Source organism: Asparagus officinalis, chromosome 8 (assembly GCF_001876935.1).
Source record: "Asparagus officinalis chromosome 8, Aspof.V1, whole genome shotgun sequence".
Taxonomy (NCBI): Eukaryota; Viridiplantae; Streptophyta; class Magnoliopsida; order Asparagales; family Asparagaceae; genus Asparagus; species Asparagus officinalis.
In genome coordinates this window covers 126,487,697-126,513,680 of record NC_033801.1, presented here as the reverse complement: position 1 = coordinate 126,513,680, position 25,984 = coordinate 126,487,697, and the positions used below count along the sequence as shown (strand labels likewise).

The 25,984-nt window shown below is 35.8% G+C and overlaps 3 protein-coding genes across 3 annotated transcripts; 1 reads left to right on the top strand and 2 right to left on the bottom strand.

Annotated features, from left to right (window-relative positions):
- LOC109820089 (uroporphyrinogen decarboxylase) lies at nt 3,597-9,391 on the bottom strand. Its single transcript, XM_020386158.1, has 6 exons — nt 9,157-9,391; nt 7,473-7,594; nt 6,135-6,245; nt 5,606-5,794; nt 4,889-5,014; nt 3,597-4,325 (listed from the first exon to the last, which is right to left on the bottom strand). The coding sequence occupies exons 1-6, from the start codon at nt 9,272-9,274 to the stop codon at nt 3,810-3,812; spliced, it is 1,182 nt and encodes a 393-aa protein (XP_020241747.1). The 5' UTR covers nt 9,275-9,391; the 3' UTR covers nt 3,597-3,809.
- On the bottom strand, nt 10,686-19,310 carry LOC109819979 (mini-chromosome maintenance complex-binding protein). The gene is given in 15 exon segments (XM_020386004.1): nt 10,686-11,018; nt 11,111-11,178; nt 12,244-12,471; nt 13,317-13,452; nt 13,778-13,980; nt 14,889-15,002; nt 15,113-15,187; nt 16,103-16,264; nt 16,414-16,533; nt 16,842-16,886; nt 16,969-17,100; nt 17,943-18,050; nt 18,149-18,262; nt 19,109-19,176; nt 19,179-19,310. Coding segments are annotated over 15 exon segments (1,743 nt in total). The 5' UTR covers nt 19,234-19,310; the 3' UTR covers nt 10,686-10,903.
- On the top strand, nt 24,555-25,260 carry LOC109822002 (transcription repressor OFP4-like). The gene has a single exon (XM_020388154.1). It carries the CDS (start codon nt 24,677-24,679, stop codon nt 25,184-25,186), a length of 510 nt encoding a protein of 169 aa, XP_020243743.1. The 5' UTR covers nt 24,555-24,676; the 3' UTR covers nt 25,187-25,260.

Below are 25,984 nucleotides of genomic sequence, written 5' to 3'. Positions count from 1 at the left end.
AATTAAGACTGTGTCCGTACAACCGAATTTGTTTGTTGGATAGCAAATCTTAATATTAGTCCAATATATGTTTGAGATGTTATATATAGTTTACAAGAAGTACGAATCAAGTTCGATATTGAAAAGAGCAAGACGGCACAGTTAAGTCTAGAAAAATATCAAGAGAGAAAATCATGTTTGAGCATATGGAAGTGTTTGTATTGTTATCATCAATCCACATAAATAAACGAATCTCAATTCGGAGATGTATATCTTGAGATATGTATGTTTTAGTTAAACAACGTCGAAACAGTCAGCAGCAGGTTCACATACACCGAGGTTGAAACTTGTGTGACCCATAATTTTTGACTTAGTTATCGGAGTGGCTATTATAATAGCATTTTGAAAAGCTTCCGATCTAATTTATAGACCATCGATGGCACTATCAACCATGGATAATGCAAACATTAGAGAAGTTTAGGTCATCAATGGTGAACAGTAACTATCGATGGTTTAGTTCGACCATCAAAGGTTAAGTCTCTGATTTTAGATTTTTGATATGTTTTTGAATTTAATCTCAATCGTTGATTTGTTAGGGCCATGTAGGCTCTTTGCTCATATTTTTATCAGATATATCTGACCTAATTGAGAGAGAAAAAGAAAGAGAAGGAGGGGGTGGGGGTTTTTGTGGGAGCTAGGATTTCAATTTGGCGAAAGAATCTTGCTCAGGCTTCTCAATAAATATCTTCGACGTTATTTTTCATCATTCGATCATCAACATTCAAGGAATGTTGCCCTTGGACTTCATCATCATCGTCGTTCTTCTTAGAGCTTCACTTCAAACATTAAGAGAACAGTTTGCGCAATCAAAAGGCTATAAGATCTTTCTAGATGTGCTTAATTATTATTATTTTTTTGTATAAAACTTATTTTTATGGCGTACTTAAGTCATAGTGAATTGAGGGTTTTATGACATACTCATGCCAGGGCTGAATTGAGGAATTGGTCAGTAGGTAAGGTTAGGGATACTCGGATATGAAGAGGTTAGGTTAGACGACTAGTTTGGAAAAAACTAGGGTTAAGGTCTTGTAACCCTACTGATTTGGCTGTGTTATTCAGAAAACTTTTACATAATGATGAAGCCTCTTCGAGAGAAGGAATAGTGGGTGTAGGATTATTTATCCGAACCACTATAAAATATAATGTGTTCTGGTTGTGATTACTTATGTGATTATTGCATTGCCTATCGTTTCATTATTATTGTTTTATATTCGATGCATATTCTATGGTATCTCGAAAGACGATAGCAACCCTATTCACCCTCTCTCTAGGCTTGCATCTTAGATCCAACATATGTTCCTCCAATTATTTTATTAGAATCACGGTTTATCCTTGAATTAGTAGGTAGTAACTTTGAAATCAATATAAAATTAAGATTCAAGAATCATTATTATTGACTTACTAGAAAGTAACTTTGAAATAGAATGCAGATCTAGAATTGTTAGATACTGTCACCACGCAAAAGTGCATCGCATTTGTCCACTTATATTGTGCATGCCTCATACATCGATCGATAGGTTCTCTGTATGGACAACGATATCATAATAGCAGTTGGTTTTATTATTATTATTATTATTATTATTATTTTATTTTTAACATCAAGTTTAACAGGAAAATCATATCGACGTTAAATGTGGAAACTTTTTTTCCCTCCTTTCAATGGCCAAAAGTTTAATTGTTTTTCGTTTTTTTAATTATTGCCACAAATGGTATCCAATGAATCCACTTGTCCAATTCGTAACTTTGATTGATCTCTTGAATACATACATACACTAATAAGGAATTATAGATTAGGGAATTGTTTTGTGGGGCCCTGTGTCCATATCTGCCACAATCTAACGCCAGCATGTGAACATATAAACTAGAGGTATAAATATTATATAGTTCTTAGTTTCTTCCAACTCTTGATTTGTTAATCTTATATCCTAGATCTTGTTAGATTGTACTTTTGATAATTAAAATTTTTAAAAGACTTCAATATTTTGAAGCTTATCCAACCCGAAATATGTTGGAGATAAGATCACTGGAGAGCGGGATGAAGTTGCGGAAAGGAACAAATTAAACTGTCACATTATGATGCTTTAATAACAAGCAGCAGGAGGGAGCTATAACCCGTCGTGGTTTGACCTTTCATCCACTCGTATCAATTTTAACGGTTTTGAATAAATAGAACTTTTTACATTGCTCGACGGAGGGTCAAACCACGACGGTTTCACCCCAAATTTGGTGTGTTGGAGTTTTAGAATATGTAGATCAAGTTCAACGGAACGGGTCATCCACAATGTAGCTCAATCAAGTGATCATCAATGACTAAGAAAATTAGTGGATGTTCACTTAAGTTGACATAAGTTTCTTTCTCTCTCTCTATATATATATATATATAGAGAGAGAGAGGGAGATTTATATATATATATATAGAGAGAGAGAGAGAGAGAGAGAGATATTTGTGTGTGTGTGTGACCTACTTGGTTTTGATCTAGTAATAGATAATGCAAACACGCATTTGTCTGATTTGAAGGTTGATGCCTGACACTGACTTTAGATTTTAATAGACTTATGGAGTCATGAAGTGGACAGCTATTCGTATGATGATGATCATTTGTCCAAATGAATCATAGTTATAAGTTAAGGGCCTGTTCGTTTGCCTTAAAAAATGGAAAATCAAAGAAATAGAAAACTATTTCTAAGAAAAATGGGTTTTTGAATTGTTTGGTTGGCTAAAAAAAAGAAAATCAAAGAAATGAAGATGAGATGAGATGAGTTGTCATATTATTATTGGATGATGTGAGTGATTTTTTAAGAAAACTAGTTTTGATGTTGTTCGGTTGGCGAAAAAAATAAGGAAATGAATTATAAGAAACCTATTTCCTGTAGTTTCTTGTTTTCTTTTGTTCGGTTCATTCTTAAAAATAAGAAATGAAATGAGATGAGATGAGTTGTCATTGTATTATTGGGTGATGTGAAGAAAGATTAAGAAAAGTGTTTTCATAACTTTTTGGGATGAAAATGAAGAAATGAAATGTTAATGAGATGAGGTGAATTGTTATAATATTTTATTGGATGATATGAGTGATTTGAAATGATGAGAAGATATGAGTTGAGTGATGTTTGGATGAAAATAATATTTTATTAGATGTGATGGATGAGTGGTTAGATAAAAATAATATTTTATTAGATGATGTGGATGAGTTGTTGGATGAAAATAATATTTTATTAGATATTGTGGGTGAGTTTTAGGGATGAAAATGGAAGAAATGGATTATTTTAAAATTTTCACCTTTTTCATTTCCATTTCTTGGTTTTTAGGAAATAAACGAACAGGCCCTAAGTGAAGCACTGATATCTGACAAGTGGTCACTCTCCTACCAATTAAAAAGTGAAAAAGATACAAAATCATTTTGATGACCGAAACAAGTTATTTTTGAGCTCTTAACACTGTTTGGTGTACAGAGAGATAAGCTCTTCAAGTCCGTTTAATAGCGCAATCTAATAATATTCCCATAACAACAAATAATCTATTTTCCTACTGATCAAGATATATAACCTAGGCTAGAGTCTAGGTTAAGTTTGAATCATTTTTTGAAGAATAAATTATGTTCGCAACCTTAATTTACAAACAGATACTGACCTAACAATATAGCCAAAAATGGCGCCGGAAATCATTAAATATTTCTCCCCAACAAAAATCATAAACAATTACAAGCTAATAACACCTAATAAGAATCAGATAACAGAGAAGGAAAATCCTCAGATCAAATAGAAACCTGAATCTAGTATCTGATGCCTTTGGCCACTTCAAAGAAGTGAGCAACATTCTCCTCTGGAGTTCCCACAACAATGCCATGTCCAAGATTCAAAATGTGCTTACTACTACCAGCTTTTTTCACAGTATCAAGAATCCTCTGGGTGATAAATTCTTTGGACCCAAAAAGAACTCCAGGATCGACGTTTCCTTGAACTGCGATATCAGATCCCAGCCTTCGTCGGCCTTCCTCCATATCTACAGTCCAATCCAAGCTAACAACATCAACACCCGTTAAAGGGAGTCTCTCAATTAAGCCCCCTGAACCACTTGCATATAGGATTAATGGCAGATTTGGATGTGTAATTTTGACGGAATCCACTATTTGTTTTAGATATGGGAGGCTGAATTCCTCGAAATCAACAGGGCTGAGCTCTGTTGCCCAGGAATCAAAGATTTGGACTGCCTGAGCTCCGTTATCAGCTTGGTATTTTATGTACTCGGACATGGAGTTTGTGAACTTCTGCAGTAAAGCGTGGAGGACCTACAGGTAGATTGATTCAAGTTAAAAACTTTTATGCAAAAGAAGGAAGACTGGCTTTTTACAACTATTGCTAATATTATTCACATCATTAACGTTCATTCTACTATTAATAATATCTCACGTTGATTCTTTTCACTACTGTTACAATTGTTACCGTTGCTGTCGCTTAATTTTCTTCTAAAGTTCTCAGACTTATAGAGCTTCTAGTCATGAAATTCGACATATATTTGTTAGGACCGAAATTGATAAACCAGATAAACGTTAATTTTTCATTTGCATATCATGAAATCTGAAAGTGAAACAGATTTGAAGGTCAAAACAATAAAGTCTGTAATTCTCAATATAACAACATCCAGCACAGTATCACTATCACCCTGCAGTCAGAATATATGGACCTATGAAGCCACCACAGTTTAAGGCCAAAGTGTGTGTAACACAGTATACCCTGAAGATATAGGGCATATGCAAAAAGCAGCAAGCATAATTATTTAGGTTGAAGAAGGCCAGAATTTTAATTTTTGAGATATGTTTCAACTATGCGTATGTAATACAATAACATTTACCTTTGGTTGAGAAAAAGCCATATTCTTTATCTTTGAAAAGTGCTTTGATGAACCACCTTCAACCACGTAAGATGCCAATGTGAAAGGAGCCCCGACAAATCCTAGAACTGCAGCTTCATTTTTTACCTAGACATGAAAAACGAAGTCGGCAATGCAAAAACTGTAGTACAGAGATAGCTTCAGCACAAGAATTGAAGACCAAAGTACATGAAAACTAAATTAATATGAAAGCAAGAGAGCAGTGCTGGATACTGGTTGATTCTAGGCGTGTTACAATAATGTCTGCATAGGAAGAGATATGTATGTTGCCACTAAGTATAAGATGTCAAATCATGGTTTTAAGAATGGGACAAATAATGAGAGCTGAGACAGAAGGAAAATGAGAAACCATATGTAAATGATGAAACCATCTGTAAATGATGATGCAGATGTACAGAACTGAGTCAACTGACAGTGAAATCATCTAATGCTTTTTCGAGCGGCAAAAACAAACATTACACAGAGAAAATGGAACTTCGATGAATATTTTGCAGTTGGGTAATATACATAAAAGGAACTTCTTCTTCCTTACATATTATGAATATTGTAAAACTCGAGTTTGCTAAAATAATGCTAAAAGAACTGAATAAGCTTAAAAGGAATTGAAAAAGATGAACTTTGTATGGTTACTTGAATGCTCTTAATACTGATAAATGTAAATGAGAATGACAAATTTACCTCTGATCGCAGAATTGCCAATGCCTCCCCTACATATGGAACTGATTCCACAGGATTAAACTCTGTAACTTGATCAACATCAGCAGCTGTCCTTAAAGGGCTGTATATAACTGGGCCTTTTCCTTTTACAATGTCAAATGGTATGTTCATCCCAGGAAGAGGTGTTAGAATGTCAGAAAACAGTATAACCTGCCAGCACAGGGCAAAAGATTTAGAGCTTTAGTCAGTAAAACATGCCGTAAGATTATTAAAATATACAAACTGATCATCATCATAAAAAGAAGTAGAAAATATACAAAAACTTTATGTTCATAGAATTTGATATGCTCGAATAATCTGGAAAACTTGGTTTGCTAAGACACATTTAAAAAAAAAGTATGCAGTCATCCTTACAACCAAAACAAGAAGGAAAAAGAAAAAGGATCATAACTGCCTTGCACGAAGCAGAATGTCAGTAGCCATGAAAATTCAAATACTTAAAATTTAGAAGAGAAAAAAAAACTGTGTCTTTATGGATAAATAATCTCACCCCATCGGGCTTGAAAACTTTCCAAGGCTGCAGCGAGATTTCCACGACGAGATCCACATTTTCTGATCTTTCACGAAAAGAAGGATACTTCTCACATAACGTTTGATAACTCTGTTGAAAAGAAAAAATACAGCTTCTTCAGATGGGCAATCCAGACATGATTTTTTGATATGAAAATAGCAACACAAAGTAATGGCGCAAGAATGTTACAACATATCGAAGGTTCGGAAGTTTTATTTTTTCGAAGGAATTCTCATAAAAGAGTATTCAACTATAGCACAAGCTAAAAAAAAAGGGGAAAGCTCCACAGAAAAACCACCAAATTTGCTTTTCAGTTGCTAGTAATAATTGGGAAAGATGTCTTTCTATGAAATCTTAGAGGCTAGTTCGCATGTCACGAGGACGTGAATGGTAAGCAAGTTTAAGTTTTATTCTCACCTAAACAAGGAGAAATTTTCAAATGTTTCCTATACGGGAGAGAATATGAAGGAAGGTTTGCGATGTAACTTTAGCTAATGTTTTAACCATTAATGTTTATTATTGGGCACCTGCTCTTCCTCATGGAAGTTTAGAGTCTGAAATAACCAGGAATATCCAAAAGGGAGATTAACATTACAACAACGGTAATCAAGGTTTTAAATGTCGGATGTCGGGTTTATGTCGGATGGCTGAAATCCATGTCGGATAGCGAAAATCGGGGATATATCGGGAGACATTGACTAAATATCGGATTGTTATATCAGGTAGTGCGCATATGTATAATATCATGTCCTAAATGTAATCTAAGCATTCATAAATTCAATATAAGCATAATTTATAAATTCTATAGACTAAACATAAAAAAAAGTAAATAATATATGGATTTGGGTTCATAAATTCTTTTTATTGGGTTCATAAAGAAACCCTTAAACATGAGAACGGATTAAACGGGTTTGGGTATTTATCACTAAACCCAAACCCGATAACAAAAAAAAGATCTTAAAAAAAGTACAATATCGGTCGATTTTTCAAAGCTAAAAAATAGGCTAATATGGCCGATATGACCCTGATATTTCCGATTTGGCCCTGAAAACCGACATACGAGTTGAAAACGTCCATGTCGTGTCGGTCAAGTCCTCAAACTGATATGTCGGACAACATGTCGGACATATCGACCGACATTTAAAACCTTAACGGTAATATTCAATAATATTGATAAACTCAATAATGTTTGGCAAGTGAGTACAGAAGGTGAATGCACAGAGTATGTAATCAGAAGATATTCTTTAGTTCCAAAAATATCATGAAAATAACGAAATTGAATCAAGCCAGTCTATGGTAATCTGTAAATAAACCTGCCTTCATGTACCTCCCTGCTTGCCTCATAAGCCAAACTGGAGGTCTTTCCACTTTTTTCCCTTTCACAGCTTCAAGTAAGAGAGGCTCCTCAACACTAACAGCTTTGGGTTCTGCAACTATCTCTGGATAACAGAAGCACCAAAATTAGTTTTTTATACAGTCTGAAAGCAAAAAAGAAGAAAAAAGCATCTGACAAGCTCTACAATTTTTAGTCCACTGATTTTCTAAGATGATCAGTTGCATATATCAAAATATTCTGAGAATGAGTATAAATTGCTCTTGCAGTTTTGATATGAAGAACAGTATCCAGCATACATCTGTCATTTATATACCCAGCATAAATTAACTACAAGATAAATCAGCAAACTTTTAAGGAAAGATTCTCAGCAAGTAATATTTGAGAAAACGAGAAAAAGAAAAGTTGAAAGAGTCTTAGAGTAACAGGCTACTCAACTCCCTGAAGGATTTATTATTCCGACGTCTGTGCAAGGCAACGGTACTTCAAGAAGACTTTTCCTCTCTACTGCAGATACAATAAAAATGTTCTAACTCATTTTTCATTGAATCTTCCGTAGAGAGAATAAGAAAACCTCTCTGAAGACGTTTCAATGTTTCACTTATTTCTTTCTAAACAATGACATCCAATCTTTCATGTACTATTTTCCTTTTTCCGGTTTGTAACGTATTACAGAAAAGGTCAGTTTTGACCGCTAGCAAGGTTTCCGAAGATTGGGCGCTCACTAGGAAATAAAATACCACTTTCTTCTGGAAGAATGCGCGTTCATCAGAATAACTAAGATGCTCCATTAATTTCCTCAACATAAAAGGTTCTTCACAGACTGCAATAAATTTTTTATATACGATCAGAGTCAGGATTGTACGGAAATCTGCACATACCACCAAAATCTAGCCAAAGGATCAAGGTAAGGTCGGGTTCCAAATCTACCATTCTCGACTAACTGAAGGCACAGTGCCATCCTTTTACTTAAAAATTAACATTTTCATAATTCGAAAGCTCAATTATAATTCCAAGGGCACTGACAAACTTATGACGGTTTTTTCCTAGACACCACTTTAAAATAGTGACATTATACATAAACCACCTTCCATTTTCGATTTATACATACCATCTTTCAAGTGAGTTTTTGTTCCAATGATCCACCTTTTGGCCAAGTTTTCGCTAAAAACAAAAAAATAAAAAATAACCTTAACAAAGGCACATCTAAGATACATGATTTTTAACCTATCTAGACATAAACATTAATAAAGTGAGTGTCCAGAATACGAGTTTATAAGGGCATTTTTGGGTTTTGGATGGTAATTTTGGTTGTGAAGTGGTTGATTGGAACAAAAACTAATTTTAAAGGTGGTTTTTATATATAAATTGAAAATGAAAGCTAGTTTCTATATAATGACCCTAATTTTAAGGCGGTTACTGGGGGGAAAACAAATTATGATGATGAAAAAAGAAATCCACGTCTTCTCTTTCAATTTCAGCTCATTATTATTACCTTTTCCCCCCAAGATTCAACCTTGCAATCAGGATTCTGAGTACGAACAAACAATTTAGCTTCTCAATCAAAATATACGCCCAATTATTACAAGAGTTCGCTCACCAGATTAAATTTCAAGCTAATCAATTCAAACTTCACGTAAAATTAAGGGAAAATGCAGGAATTTTTACCTCCCACAGCGCAATGGACCCTGAAAGCCTTGGAATTGGAGCGGGATTTGGATGAAAACCCATTTCTTGGCAAGTTCGTTGACGATGAAAAGGATAAAGGGCAGCAAATGCTCGACATTTTCCCTCGATTTCTTTAAAAAAATTCAATTTATTTTGGAGTTTTTTAGCTCTTGATATTGGAAGCAAACTTTCGTCTGAAACCCAATCCAAAATCTCACTATCTTACGAATGAAGAAGTTCGCTTCTCTTATCTGAATTGTCTCGAAAATTGGCAGTGAATGAGGGGGTAATATCGTCAATTCCTTATTTGACCCGCAGGCTGAAGCGTCTTAAATGGGTAAAGGCCCAAATCGAAAACCAGGAATTTTTTCTAAAAGACCCCTTTTTTTGAAATTTTATTAGCAAAATTAACCCTTGTTCATTTAATTAGCAAAATTGATATCTTTTTGACCATGTTATCATGGCTGACAAAAAGAGATCGATTTTGCAAAATCGAGTCTTTAAAGTTCTGTGTATTTACAGGCCATTAATCACAAGACTACTAGTTCCATTTATACTTAAAGATCTAATTTACCTGTTATTAGTGGACGCTAAATGCACGAGACTAATAGTTCATTGTATTTTAAAAACTATATTATGCAAAATTGATTCTTTTTTTTTTTTTGACGTGGTTAAAACGATGTCGATTTTGCTAACTAAAAAGAAGGGTATTCTGCTAACAAAATTTAAAAACTAGTCTTCTTCTAAAAATTTGTCCATTTGAAAATAATCACCCTAGCCCGCCCCCCAAACCAACCAAAAAAAATCAATAAATATAAAATGTTTCTTTGGTTTGAAAAAAATAAAGAAAGAAATATCTACAATTCTATATGATTAAAGGAACTATTTTTGAACAACATTAGACGAGATTGCATGACACCTTGATTTAAGAGATTAGCTTTTTTAATCTAAGCTCTTCGACCTTTTTTTTCATTTTGACAATTGAAATCTGATACAAATAATACTTGGTAGGTTAAAAAGGATTAGTTTAAGGCAACCTAAGGAAATCATATTGATGTGGTTTATTTCTAGTTAATTTGTAGGGGTTTTTCGTATTAGTCCCCAATGTCTCATGATTTGCTATTAGTGCCCCAAATCTTAATATTTTGAAATTTGCTCCCCCAAATCTTTAAGTCTAGTCCTTCATATCTTCATAATTTGAAATTAGTCTCCCAAATCTTACAAGTGTTTTGAAATTGGTTGTTCTAGTTAACCCTAAGTTAAAAGTTTTAGGAGGCTAATTTCAAAACGCATAGTATGATTTGGGGAACTAATTTCAAAATATAAAGATATGATTTGGGAAACTAAGTTCGAAATGTAAACATTTGGAGGATTCATTTCAAAATAAGGTTTTGGGGACTAATTTATTTGAAGATTTGGAGGACTAATAGCAAAAGAACGAAAATGTAGGGCACTAATCTCAAAAAGAAAACCCGTTCATAGGCTTATAGACGCAAATAAGAGAACATGTCGACGGTAGAATTGAAGGGTGAAAAAACTTGAATCAATTGCCTAAACAAGCAAAAAAATCATTTCCTTTTTCATCCATAACAAAATCAAACAAACCAAACTACTATACAACAAGAACGCAACGCAGAATTAGCAAACAACCAACCCCATATAAAGACAATACAAGATTAATCTCTTTACCCTTCTTCTCTAATAATCATCCACCAGTGACTACTACTAAAGAAACACTTCCACAGTTTCACTTGAGCCTCTCCTTTCTAAGTCTCTCCAATTCTTTAGCCATTTGCCATCGCTCCATCGAGAGACTCGTTTCCCCAAAACTTGCAGAAACCAACTGCGCCATTGTTAACCACCTATTAAAGTAGAAGAGAGTTCTTGAGCCTCTACAGGTTAAAGTTTTCGATCCTGTTAACTTACAGGTTGTATCAAGGCAAAAGTTGCGAACCTGTTGAGATCTGTACCACCCACAGATCGGTCTTCCTTCATAGCTGCAACCATTTCATCCTGCACCATCTAATACAGCATCCGTGTCAATGTTAGGATCTTGATAAAACACGGAAGCTCTCAATTTTTTCTTGATGTAATGGCGTTGGTTGGGTGAGGATAAAACATCCTTGAAACCGATGTGCATGGTCTACTTTGAAGTGTGCTGAGTTCCAAATTTGAACTGATTCTGTACTCTTCCCGAGTGTATACATTTTGAAGGTATCTAATCGAAGGGGAAAAAGAAATCCTATGCAAAGTCCTCTATGGAATATCATATAGGGAGTTCCGCGAGTGACACTTGAAGATAACATGATCGTGATATACACATATCACTAATTTCTATCAGTGCAGTCACTACTATGTACCAGTGCAGTCGTGACTGTACTGATAGTGAACACATTGCCAGAAAGGTCACTGCACTGATATTCTATAGGGGAGCCATCAATAGATTTTCTTTCCCAATTGAAGACTAGGAAGCCTAAGCCTAAGGTTGTCGGGTTAGCTCCTAAACTAGGTGTCCTGTGACAAGGAAAATAGTATGAATGTTAACACAAATCACAAAGTGACTATATATCACCATGTAGACACATTTATGGTTACAGATTGATAATATTTTTACAGTTAAAAAATCATATCCCTTTCATTCATTATGATGGATATATAATAGAAAATTACATCCAGTTAAAAATAGTGTCCCTTCAAATACTGGTTAATATTGCTACCCATGCACGTCTCCCTTAAACGTAAATAAGCCTAGTTCTATGTATGTGTGGGTTAATGATTATTTAGAATAGGGCTACTGCAAAAACACCCAACATGTGCAATGAGTCACATAACTGTTTCCCTGATGTTTCTTCAGAAGGCAAAACAACGACGCATCCTTTCCTTTCAGATAATAGAATAGACTTCACCCGTCTAAAACTATGCTAAGGTTGGATATGTAGCACATTATAGTTAAATGCAATGTGGTAGTTGTGACCAAAAACTTGGTAGAAGTTAAGAGCTGTTTCCCATAGTTTACACTTGGTTACAACGTGGTATTTGTGTGTTTATGTTATTAAATAACTGTGCTTGATGGAGTAAAAGTAATACCTGGAGCATTTCTGGTCCATTAGAGTATGGGAGTGACCTTAAGGTGGCAAGATACCACCTCCAAGCTTGCAGCTGTTCAGTGCTTGGTAGCACTTCAGAAGAGATAGAAGTGGGTCTAAAAGGTAACACGAGATCAGCAGGCAAAATGTTGGATTTTCCTTCGGAAAGGATGAGCATTTGGGCTTCAACAGCCATTTCCAGCTTATAAAACTCAAAATCATATTCCACCTGAGCACAATGGCAATATTAAGCAGATATCAATAATAGTTACTATAGAGTTTTTACTTGATCTAATATGAACCCAAACAGAAATTGTTAAATTCACAGTCCAACTTTGAAGTCGACGAAGTCACATCTTTCTTCATGTTTACAAATCGATTGACGGAGACTGGTTGGAGTTTTTTTTTAAGGACGGGACCGCAAAATCGAGAGCCCCAGCCATACCAAAGATGTTTTTTTTTTGGCAAAACAAAGCGCTTATAGCCCACAACTCCAAAGGTATAATCAGAATGAGAAGGATTGGAGTTATCCACTTTACTAGCCAAAAAACTTTAGTATTAAAACATTAGCAATAACAGAGGACTTTTCCACAGATTCGGATGTCCTCCATCCCAATCTCATGGTCAATTTCTCAGCATAGAGAAACTTCGTAAACTTTTTTAGCTTGATAAGCAGCATCTACACGAACTCGAATAGGTGGCAACATAAAATAAGAAAGGTAACATTGCAAGACACTTGCTAGGATGGTGAAAAGCAACATGAAGTAAGTTTACATGTGAATCTTAGAAAGGCAATAACTCGAGAGATATAGAATTTTAGAAAATCCCCAGGGCTAATTCAAAAAAGAACGTGCCAGCAAAAGCTCAATGCATGGTGGATGCACAAATTGGTAATTTACATACTGACATATGAGTTGGCACTATAGTGAACTTAGATATCCTAAGGAATATGGCTTCTTGCGTCCAGATTTGTGTGCACTTTTTTATTTCTATTATATTAATGCATGTCTTTGTTATTCTATTCTCTTATTTCCTTTTTTTTGGAGGGGGGCATGACTAGGAAATTAAAGTTACCTTTTGCCATTCCATTAAATGCTTTAGCAATCTTGTATTCTCTATGCCATTAGAATTAAGTACACCAGCCTGCAATTGGGTCTCATCGATTGTCAAGTGAGTGCCTTGGGCTAACTGCAGGACTCCACCAACCAACCTGATGCAAAATATACAGATTAAGGACTAGTTGTGGTAAAATATAAAAGTTTAAAAGAAAATAATTCTATATCACTATTATGTTTATTGGTCCCCGTAAGCTATAAGCTCTTCCTAGGAACATGTATTGTACAGTTGATGGATGCAAAACAAGACTTGGGTCTTGCATGAGAATCTTAAACCTGATCACATTTCCACGATGAATTGTGGTTTAGTGGCATGCATAAGTAAAAACACTGCAAACTCATTAAATTTGTAGTTCATAATCTGGTATCCACAATTACTATATGCAAGACCCAAAATGCAATAAAAGAGTATATATATACCTTCCTGTTTGATTGTCTTTCTTAGGTTGAAGTTTTGCAGTGTTAAGATACTCCACACTAAGAGGAATTGCTTGAGAGAAAGGCAAGACCTTCTGGATTGTATCGACAAGTCGATTCCCAAAGATGGATGCACTCTCTCTGGTGAAACTAATCAAGTTTAGAGACAACTTTCCCACAGCAATCCAATCAGATCTAGCCCGGAGCTGGATACGAAAATGAATGAGTACAGCATTTTATAATTAAAAAGTAACTCAATCAAAACTACTTGTTAAAATAACTGCCTTAACTTGAGCAATCAAAAAAGATTTATGTGGACCCATGTCAGTAAGAATGAAGAATAAAAGATCTTGATCCAAGCATTGAACATTTCGCATAACGTCTCAAATTGTACCAAGCTAATTGTGGATGAATAACAAAAATAAAAATTAAAAACTTAAAAAAATCAAGGTACTTGACCAAAGTAAGAGTAATAGATCATTCATCACAAGCATGTTAGAAAGATGGATGTTTGTAACATAGATTCAACCAGATTAGTCATAATTGGAATGTATGCATGCGATGTTAATTTCAAAGGAAAGGGCATCGGGAGAAAGGGGAGGCATGAAAAACTATTTTTCAAAGAAAATATTAAATATTTTAAAGAGATTGGTGAGTACTAAGCAAGGATCTTGAGAAACCTATAGATGAGATGAATTTTTACATATAGGTAAGTACTCAAACTAGGTTTCTGTTAAAAATGAAAATTTTGGTCTGAAGTAAACTTAAATCTGTCTTTGCTAATTTTGTCTAGCAATAAAGTTTTGGTATTGAATTAAGCTAACAAAATATTAAAAGAACATCTCGATATATAAGAAAAGTAATGAATAGGTACATGACACACATGCCAACATGTTATCCGGTATCTGCTGAAAATATAAGGTTTTCAAGAAGAATATATTAGATGAGAGAGGTCATTTGTTGGTTTTACCCAATTTTAACCCTAATCCGCAAACAGCCAAGAATAAAGTCTAATATGGCAAAATTATGTAAGTTGCTGACACACCACACAATTACAATTGTATAATTTTTGTATTTGCCAAGCAGAATTCTCATAAAAGGAATAACGAATTACCTGTGACAGAAGATGCAACAATACACATTGTGCTGCTAAACCATCATTGCCAAGAACTGATGTCAGATGTCCAATAAAGGATTCACGAATCCCCTTAACTATGTTGGGCAGAGGCTGTAATATGCACATAAAGTTACGTTACCAAAAAAGTAAAATAGAACAAATCAAGCATTGCTTCCTGAGCTCTGTTTCAGGTCACATGTAAAAGACTAGTGAAATTTCACCTCGGTAACTTGAGAATTGGACAAAAAATCTCGCATGGACAACTTCCGGGATATCAAGCAATGAACACGTGGCACCTGAATCAACAAAGAGAATCCACTATTATCTCAAAGGTATAATTAAGCAAATAAAAAGAAAGAAAATCCTAAACACTATAGGGAAAGCATATTTAGATAAACATAGCTCCTTTCTTTTGACAAGTATTCTCCTTAATGTTATCTCAAGTATTCTTCAATACTGTTATCTAAAAAGCAAAAAATATATCTATTAAAAATGAACAAAAACAATAAAAATAGGAATAGATAAATATGTTTAGCTTAGAAAATAATCTTCCATCAAACAAAACAACATCGGGAGATTTACTTCTCTCCTTAAATGGTAATTTTATATGTTATGATTGGTGCACTTAGGCATCTAATAAGATCTAAGCATCCAAATGTTATGTGGTTTCCCCATAAAGCAACACCCAATACTATCCACTATCAATTAATGATGAAAACGTCCAATATTGTCTGTTCCTGATTTGATACACGTGCAAGACATTGATCACATTCTGGTAGAAAATAAGATGGTAAAGTTAAAATTTCTCCTGAATTTCTGAATCGTGCTAATATGATAATACAATCAAATTTGCTCAAGCATTTTAGAGTCTTTGAAAGCAACACAGCTCAAGCAGTTTCTTTGTTTCTTTCTTTTTTCTTCTCCCTAGGCCAAGAGTTCAAACAGCTATTAGATATAATTTATCTTTAAAACATATTTTCATTAACCACACAGTCTTTAATTTATACAATACTATCTGAATCCATCAATTAACATGGTCAAGAACATGCAAGAGTCAAATATAGTTAAGGTAAAAGCATTTTAAGTGATGAAAAAGTGTGTGTGTGCTCCCAAGAAATATAGTGGGTGAAATATGCTATAAGAACACGCAATACTTAAAACCAAGACAACACAAAGGTATCCCAACTTGAAAAGGATAGACGAACACTGACCTTACTAGGAGGTAGATGAGCCAAGATATCATCTTCCATGAGGTCATACATTGAATCATCATGAGCATCCTTATGAACAGCAAGCTCAGGATCAAATGTGTAGACTCCTATGAACTCAAATACATCATGGAGTTTTATGTGGCCCTCTGGCATATCATAGACCTGCAATATGCAGTTGGTCACTAAATCCGTAAATGTCGCAGAACAAATTCATGGGTAGATTCTGAAACTAGAACTGATAACCATAAGATAGCTTGAGAAAAGCACTAAACAATTCAACAACCATTAAAAAAAAGAATATAATAACTTACCTTAACTAAACAAGAAAAGGAGGTAGCATCAGAACTTTCGCTCCTTGGAACTGAACTGCAATCTTGATTCATCAGTTCCTCAGATGAATTTGATGACTGACAATAATGCTGACCCTCCTTCTGTAATAGAGAAACATTCATGTCTCAATGATAAAAAAAAAGTAAAACAAGCAACGACCCAAACAGGGATAACATGCTAGTAGCATTACCAAAGAGGTTACTAAGAATATTCATAATTAACACTATTTGGATTGTAAAACCAAAAATCTAACAAGAGGATGATTGATTTGATTGGAGTGAAGATAAAGATATAATTAGATTGGTAATATTTATTTAAGAATGTAATGGAACATTAATGTGGCAGAAAAGGTGAAGATGTGCAGCAACAAACAAAGGGCTAAGAAAGCTTATCACAGGCAAATTCATACCTTCTTCTTGCTGCAAGAATCTGAATCTGTCTGATTATATGAAACCTGCCACACACCGTATGTCATCAGATATATATATAGGTAGAAGTTGTAATAATTATGTAAAAAAAAGGACCCTAAGCAGTACATTTGAGTTCATGCTGTCAAGGCTAGTGTCTCTCTGGCGCTTTTCTGTATGTTGAGATGTACTGCCATTATCTATGTATCTGACATTTTGGTTCACGGAAGGCTCCACCGTCCATGAATTCTGTCCTGGAACCTGGGGCAGTAACATGCAATGTTACCAGTTACGACATAATGTCAATATCCAATTTATTATGAATCACTTGACTAACGAAAACAGAAACTGCAATCACAGACTCAACATTTATATGTAGTTTACATGAATAAATATCAAGGGCTGATATGCCATAGTCTACTGCACACCTTGCAATCTCTTTGGCCTTACAACCATGGCATATCAGAAAATTGTGAAAAGTACAATACCTGGCAATAATAAGCACCGTGACAAGTAATTTTATATAGTAAATGTATATCTTAGTTATATACTTAGACATAAAGTAAGGTTTTAACATAAATGTTATGAAGTTATTGTTTTTCGGTTAAACAGATGAATCAATCACTTGAATTGCGAGAAATTAGGTTACACAAATGGCAAACAATGAATCATTCTCATACTATCACTAGGACATTACAGCCTTAAGAATTGGTTACATAAGGGCATACTTGTTTTCGTAGTAGTATATACAAAGGAAACTAAAGCCAAGACTGAACCTATAAATTCACAGCTTGGGAATTTAAGGGTGGGCATATGCATATTAGGAGAGGGGAGGTAGGGTGTTGTATTTAACACAATAACCACTTGGGCATTGAAAGTTAACATACTGATACTCACAACCGATGGAGCAACGTTATGCACAAAAGTAGAATTTTAATTGCATGAATCTCAATTTTATCAATCCTAAATCAGTAGAATTTGAGGTTTAACAAAATGGATCATGATATGTACTAGAAAATCGTTAGAAATGGAAACATTGGACTAAGCAATGACATTGAGTGTTCTTGTATACAAGAGAAGATAGACAATCCAAGACAACATACGGGAATGCAGTGAAACAATCGACGCTCCCATAGGCGTGATTCACATGCAGAAGGCATTGGATACGAAGCAACATCTGAGAATTTATTTGTTCTCCAAGCCGAACCATCCTTAAGAAAAGAAGACAGCATTCAGTAAATAAGCAATAAACTTAAGAACAAAGAAAAAAATAATTTGCTACTGCAAATGATAAGGGCAAAGATTATACCTTAAAAGCGCCAACATATAATTCATTTCCAAACATATCTTGAACCATTCCTCTGATTCTCACCAGAGTATTGGGCTTTATCCAGCGAAGATTAGACTGATTGAGAATAGGAACCTGATAATAAATAGGGCTGGGATAAGGAGAAATCAAAAGTAAATAATACATACAGTACATCCAAGATTCTAGCAACGCTTTAGTTGTGTCATACTGTAGCGTCATGCTGATAGTAGATGCCTCAATTGGAAGATATAAAAGATGACGATCAAAACAAGATGCAACAATTATTAAAGTTTATACCAAATATAATCTTTTTGCATAAAAGAATTTTCTTTTTGGAAATTAAAAAAATGATGTTAGACTTAAGAAGCTCTCAAGATTTAAACTTTTTTAATTGTTGGATAGAAATGTTGAAGTCCCGCCCTTTATCTCAGAAAGAATGTTGGATACAAAGATGCAAATGTTACCGAAAGCATCAAGCTTCCAGTTGAAATTATTGAAAACTTATTACTTGCAAGAGAAATTTAAATTGTTATTCAACAATCCAGTGAGTATGGGAAAAAAAATGAAAAACAATAAAACCTACTAATGCCTAAACAAGAAGCCAATGTAAAAAAAGAATTTTAAGGATAAAATGCATAATCAGTTCAGAAATCTAGGTATTTGATCCAATATAGGGTTCTATAAGCTGAATCCGTGGTCAATAAGCAAGTACGGCGCAAAAAGAGCGAGTCTTTTAAATAGAGACTTGAACAGACCGAGAGATTTAGCCCTAAGATAGGGAAGAAATTAGGGTCCCGGTTAAATTTACCATTTGATTTGACAAATTACACTAAATGATTTTACGAAGCCCTAGATTGTGAAGGAGCTTAGGGTTTCGACATTTTATTTTTTTCTATTAAGGAAACCGAACAAAGGGCAGTGGTGAAACCCTAGACTGGAAAAGGAAATTAGGGTTAGTACCTGAGAGAGTCCGTTCTGTTCGAAGAGGAAGCTGTTGAAGAGATCGACGGCGCCCCAGTCCTTGCCGTTGTCGCGCGAACGGCGCCGAGAGGGTTCTGCAGGAAGTCGTAAGCGGGGCCCACCATCTTCTCTCTTTCTCTACGATCCTCTCCCCCCCTCTCTCTCTCTATGATTTCGACGAGATCTGATGGGGGGGGTGGGGAGGTAGGGTTAATAGCTGCTGCGTTTCGCGCCAAAATGAGGCGGAGAGGGCTTCACCGATGCCGTTCCCGCCAAATCTGAGGAATGATCTCGATGTTCGTGTGTTTTTTTAGGGATACTGGGCTGGGCTTACTTGAATCATTTGGGCTCACGAAAAGTATGGCCGTCCGGGATACCACAAACGGCCCGCGGGCTTTAGATATTAGCGACAGCAAGAGTCCAGTCCGACAAGGGTTTGAGCATCTCCATTAGCCTACCCAAATATTTCTCCAAAATGGGAATGCAAAATTCATATTCTCTAAATTATTTTTACTTCAATTCCAATAGCTTTCTCATTTTAAAGAATCATGTATTTATTACAATAATAAAAATATTTTACATCTTTGATATGAACTTTAACAATAAATATTTAGACATGAACTTTTTTTTGCCCCCTTATTTTATAGTGTTGAGTCATTTTTTGAGTAGCTGAAGACTTGAAGAACGTGAAACATTTATGATAAAGCTCTCCCCAAAAATTAAAAAAATGTTGCCCGTTTGGGAAAGGCTCCCCTTTTTTTCTCCCCCGTCCCTATTTTGAGGAATGGGATGGGGAATCTGTCGGACAAAAAAAACCCAAAATTCTCTAAAAATGAGAATACCAATAAAATAGAAAAACTGTTGGAGATGCTCTAATACTTTTCTGGGTGTCTAAAAGTTTAAATAATTTCCTATGATTAAATAGTTTATTATACTTTTCTGCAGAGCCGCCAAAGTCCACGGCCTCGTTCTCACCTCCTACGTTCAATGAACGCTAAGTTTTTTCTCCGCTTCATTTATTTATTCATTCTAAGTTCTGCTCATCTATTGGTTAATTGCTATGAAGCTTGTGCTTGATCTCTGTGACGACAAAGGCTGCGTGGGGTCCTCATGCTTGCAAGAAGTCAAATGCATTTCTCGTTTGTTATGAATCAACAGGTCAACGCAATGGGAATGAACAAAAAAGCAAGAGAGAAAATTGATGGAGATTTGAGCAAGTCCATGCATGAGCTCAGCGTGTACTGATTTCATCACGCGCGATGCCATCTGGAGTTTTAGTCACGCGTCTTGAAAAATATACGTACAACTATTGCTCAACTTTTACCAATGCGAAAGTTTGTTCTTTTGAAAGTTATAAACAGGGCGAGGGTTCCCTGATCATGATATATTGATAATAGTAATAATGTATATGATAATAATATATACTAACCATTATATATATATTATAATCATATATACAGTACTACTCGGCCGTAATAAATATATGAGAGAACGGGGAGGTGAGCTGCCCAACGTAGAAAAAAAATTTTCCATAAGCTGCGCAAGTGTAAATGAACTGTGACGGCCCACACGATTGACTAGTAAGGGCTCACATGTATACACTTGCATGCGTAGGAAATTTTCCTACGCTGACAGCTCACCCTCCGTTTCTCCCTCTTCATCTCTCTCTCTTCTCTCCTCATCTCTCTCTCTCTATTACTATATCTAGATTAATAATATATATATATATATATATCATATACTACTGTCTTTGTCATAGGAGGGGATTTCCTCTTTAACGCCTTTAAAATCACATAATTGAGCGACATTGTGGATGATCCGCTCCGTTGAACTTGATCTACATATTCTAAAACCCCAACACACCAAGTTTGGGGTGAATCCGTCGTCTTTTGACCCTCCATCGAACCATGTGAAAAGTTCTATTCATTCAAAACCGTTAAAATTGTCAAACATAACAGTTTCATTGCGGTAGATTTCAACCGTCCGTACAAACGGGCAGGTCTAACTACCCGCGCTCATACACGCGGACACCAACTACCAAACTGAACTAAACTAACCCGGCCCATTTGCTACCGAACACAAATGAGATCCTTCCCAAGCTCGAAGTCAAAAAAAACCTTGTTCTTTTCATACGTACACAAGGCCTCAACATCTTCAAACCTCCTCATTTTCCTCCTTTTTTTTCTCTCTCCCATAAAAGCCACACCCTCTTCAATTCTTCACCCCAAAACCTCTCTCGTTCTCTCTCTAATAAAATTAATGGCGAGCCTAGTTCGTGTCGTCACCTTCCTCCTCCTCCTCCTCCTAGCTGGTGGTGCACGTGCACATACCTCATGGGCCTCTAGGCCCGTAACGGATGACCGTGTGACGCGAGACTCGGCGACGGNGACGGAGACGGAGGAGAGACTCCGGCCACTGTTGCTCAACATGCTTCCACGGGGGAGGAGAGTGCCTCCCTCAGGGCCGAGTAGAGGGATCAACGGAGTTAATGACTAGACAAAATGGCATTTGATATTTTTATTTGCCATTATAAGTTTTTTATTTTTTTTTATTTTTCATTTAGATAGATATATACATATCATACTCGAGAATTGTATGTTTTGTATTTTTTTTTTAAAATCCGACACAAGAACTGAAATGTAATTTTGTGAGAGATACACGGATCAAAGTTTTAACTCTTGGGAGCCGTTCGCATGATTAATTCTGTATTTAATTTAATTATGGGGTTCATGAAGATGCACTGAAAAATCTCAAAAAACTTATTAGGCGAAACAACAATGCTCTGCGTCGTTATCTGTATCGCTATAGAATCAGACGGTAATCATGTTTGCTTTTTTTTCGCCTTGATATTCTGAAATTCTACTACTTTGACAATTTGATATCTCACAGCTTTCGGATTGACATTAATTTAATAATCTGATAAGGGTGGTGCTATAGGGACCTAAAAACATGGGACGTGTGAGGTGTCGGCTCCCTGTCTTATATATGATGCACTGTTCATGAACAGTGCATCATGGGATAGGAAGCCGACACATCACCTGTCTCATGTAGGATCCCATGTTTTTGGGTCCCTAAGGCATTTTTCATCTGATAACCCAGAGTCCTAACTTTTGTTCCTCACTTCTCCCAAACTCGAAACAAAAACCTATAATTTGGTGAGAGAATTTGATATTCTCGAGCAAAACAAAGCTTGAAGGCGTGACAACTCAAGGTATTAAAGTGCAAACAACTCCTTATTTTATCCTTATTTTTTGGGTGTCCAAATGTCCAAATTTGTGGGGACAAGCGATCTGGACGCGGGAACGCCGGTCGGATCCGGCTGCTGTGCAAGTCAAAGTTTTGACTTGATCAAGCTTGCCATCTAAATTTTTATTTTCCAAGTAAATCCCTTTCCATCAACAACCAAAGGTATCGGGCTCTTGCGTTCATTGAGAAAAATGTGTACAGTGATACAGAGGGGAATTCTCGGGGTGCCTTTTTTTTTTTTGTGTGGAGTTGGTGGAGCTAAGCGTCATCTGATTATTTTTTTAAAGGGGAAAATGAGGCCTTAGTTCTTCTTTTATTGACACTGATACCATCAACTTCTTTCATGCCGACAAAATCATTAGATTTGTATAAAACGAAGGGATCCATAGGAAGATATTCTTTATTATTATTATTATTATTATTATTATTATTATTATTTTGCCTGTTGTGTGATAACCCAGCTCGGAATCAAACCAAGACTGTCGAAGTTCTTATTGTAACCTCTCATCCATCCGGATCACCTGCAGTTGGCAAAATAAATAAGTTCTAGCTAAGAAATAATATATGCACGTAGAAATAGAAGAGTCTAATTAATCCACCATGGGTTGTCAATGAAGGAAATTTTTAAACAAACATATTCATAATTTTTTTTCTAAAAATAGACCCCCTTGAGGTTTTTTTTTTTTTACAAAAATCGACTCATTTTGTCTTAATCTGGTTTCTAAATAGTTGGGGTTGCCAACCCCGACTATTTAGTATATAGAATGTTAGGGTTTAGGGTTATAATTAGGGGTTTACAACCTCATAAATAGTATAGTCGGGGTTGGCAACCCCGACTATTTAGGAATCAGATTAAGATAAAATAAGTCTATTTTTGTAAATAAAACTCAAGGGGTTTATTTTTAGGAAAAAAAAATATGAATAAGTTTATTTAGAAAATTTCTTCGGTTGTCAATAATACTTAAGGGGCATATGTTTAGCTTTCATTGTGGCCCAACATCAATCAAATGAACAAGTCCAACAACAACACTCTCAAAGCCCACCAAATAAAACCTCACTCTTTCAAAACCCCTTCAAACCTCCACCCCAAGGGCCAAGGCCCATGACGCCCACTTCCCACTCCGCTCACTGAAAAGGTCCAGCCCGAAAAAAGCCTATAAAAAGCCCATCAGCAGCCCAAGTCTCATTCCCTCCACCTGCAAATTTTCCCACCAGTGAAAGGAGAACTCAGGGGAAATGCAGAGCTCTGCAAAGGTGTAGAGATCATCGGACCCGAAGAAGGAATTTAGGGAGTCGACGAGGGAGGTGATGACATTCTAATTCTTTATGATAGCACTTAATACCCTATATACCAATTAAGGCTACAATTAATTAAACCCTGAACTTAGTAATCCTAGGTCTCCTTATGTTAGTGAACTCAAGATACTCGTCCTCCAAAAGGACAAGTGCGAGGGGATGCGCTTCATGTTGTCACTTAATTGTCGGCGGATTGGTTTGCAGTCTTGTTTGTTAGTGTTAATCACCGTTAACTTTTTTAATCAAAAATTAACTATTGAGTTAGTGTGAACGTTATCCACGATATACTAAGATAGAAGTAAAACATGCTCAACTTGCAAACTGTTGGGAAAATAACTAAGAATTACTACTACGACCGAAATTTAAACGTTCAAGTTGAAAGAAAACTTCTCTCGATTTGTGCTTTTTTTTAAGAGTAGGTTTCTTGAAGAATATATCTCTGTGCAGTAGGTTATCGACAACATACCCTCCAAGATTCAATAATCGTTCGCGGAGTAAACGCGCCCTCGCAGACCCTTGAACAACTCTAGATTGTTCTGGACTCTTTCCAAGTTAATTAGCTCCCTACACATAGCTTTCTCATCTGGCTCAAGAGGTCATGAAAGCAACAACTATATGTTCCTTTACAAAAACACATAGATCTTCACACTAATTAAGTTATAATTAAATTTATGTAGTTGCCCCCTAATGATGATGCACACCTCATAGACTTAATTAATCCACTCAAATGTTGGTGTTAGGAACAAGGGATGAGGCATCCTAACCACCACCTTTATCTTGTATGCTACCTACCCTACCTTCCAATCTTCCATCCATCACCACTTCTTTGTTCTTTCCTTCTTCCTTTCTCCATTATAAATCTCTTCTATTTAACACCCCAAGACCATCATCTTAATCACACTCACATCTCTCTCTCTCTCTCATAATTAATATTATCCAGTAAACCTGATCCACTTGATAACCAGTAATTTCTCCTGCTTAGCTCTTAATTAATACCCCCCAATTTATCTTTATCTTGTTGGATCGATGTGTAACCACAATTTCAAATTATCCACCAACATGCCCAACGCTTTCTCCTACAGCGTCAATCAAGTGAACAAGCCTAACAAACTCCCGAACTCACCAAACAGAACCCGCCCTCTCAAAACTCCTCCGTTTCCATCGTCAAATCTCCACCCCAAGGCCCATGACACCCACTTCCCTCTCTGCTCCCCGAAAAAAGTGCATGAAAAGCCCATTAGCAGCCCAAGACTCTTCAAACGCCACAAAGACGGCGATACGGAGAACTCCGAAGTGTTGCAGGGCTTTGCAATGGTGAAGAGCTCATCGGAGCCGCAAAAGGAGTTCAGGGAGTCCATGATGGAGATGATCAAGGAGAACGGCTTGGTGACGGTGAAGGACCTCGAAGAACTGCTTGAGTGCTACTTGTGTTTGAATTCTAAAGAGTATCATAGTGTAATTGTTGAGGTGTTTGAGGAGATTTGGTTTGATATTAGTACTGAGAGTGTTGAGAGTGTAGGCATGTGGAACAGTTAATGTAATGTTTGGATTCAATCTCTATAACATAGAGATTAGCACTTATTAATTGTAGTTTTTTTTTTTTGTTAACACATGTACTTTGGTGTTCAATAGAGCTTTGTTTCTTAATTATTTTTTTGATTACGAGAAGCAACCAGGAAAGAGCCCAAGACCGTGAAAGCCATGTTAGAACCTCCCAAATCTTAACCATCCGGATCACCCGTGATTCTTAATAAAATCTTGGTACTTGTTAGTAAGAAATTGGGTCTGCAAAAAATCGGGCCCAAATCGTGAGTTAGTATTACCTTTGATAGGGGATGTGAACCAAATTGACTAGAAGGGGAGGTTATTTTTTTGGGTCAATTGTGAACCCCCATTATTATTGCGCAATTACGGATAGACCTCTTGTAGTTCTATTGTAACAGATACACACCTTTTAGTTCTGTTGCATATGGACTCCTAGGTGAATTTTTCACAAGAGGTTTATTTGTCAAAAAAGAGAAAGAAAACAATTCTTGTTCTAAGAGTAAAACAGTCACAAGAATTTGATTAAAGGGGCTTATCTCCAACAATAAAACTGCATGTGGTCTATCCATAATTAGGCGATAGTAAAGTGGTCTGCTCACAAATATTAGTTCGATTATCTTCTCAAAATCATTGCTCTTTTTCCAACTTTCCAATCTGAAACTATACTCATATATGAAATTTGAAACACCAATAGCTAAGAACACCAACGAACACAAAAGAAAAGGGAAAAGGAACGGATGGAATTATAAGGAATAACAACAACAATAAGAAGAAATGCAATCATTTCTA

Excerpts from the sequence above, each read along its gene's own strand:
- LOC109820089 (XM_020386158.1), bottom strand. The coding sequence starts at position 9,274 with ATGTCGAGCATTTGCTGCCCTTTATCCTTTTCATCGTCAACGAACTTG. Across the intron at positions 6,246-7,472 it reads AAGCAGGGAGGTACATGAAG|AGTTATCAAACGTTATGTGA; the intron begins GCAGGTTTATTT and ends TCTTTTCAACAG. Across the intron at positions 4,326-4,888 it reads TGGCTTTTTCTCAACCAAAG|GTCCTCCACGCTTTACTGCA; the intron begins GTAAATGTTATT and ends ATCTACCTGTAG.
- LOC109822002 (XM_020388154.1), top strand. The coding sequence starts at position 24,677 with ATGTGTAACCACAATTTCAAATTATCCACCAACATGCCCAACGCTTTC.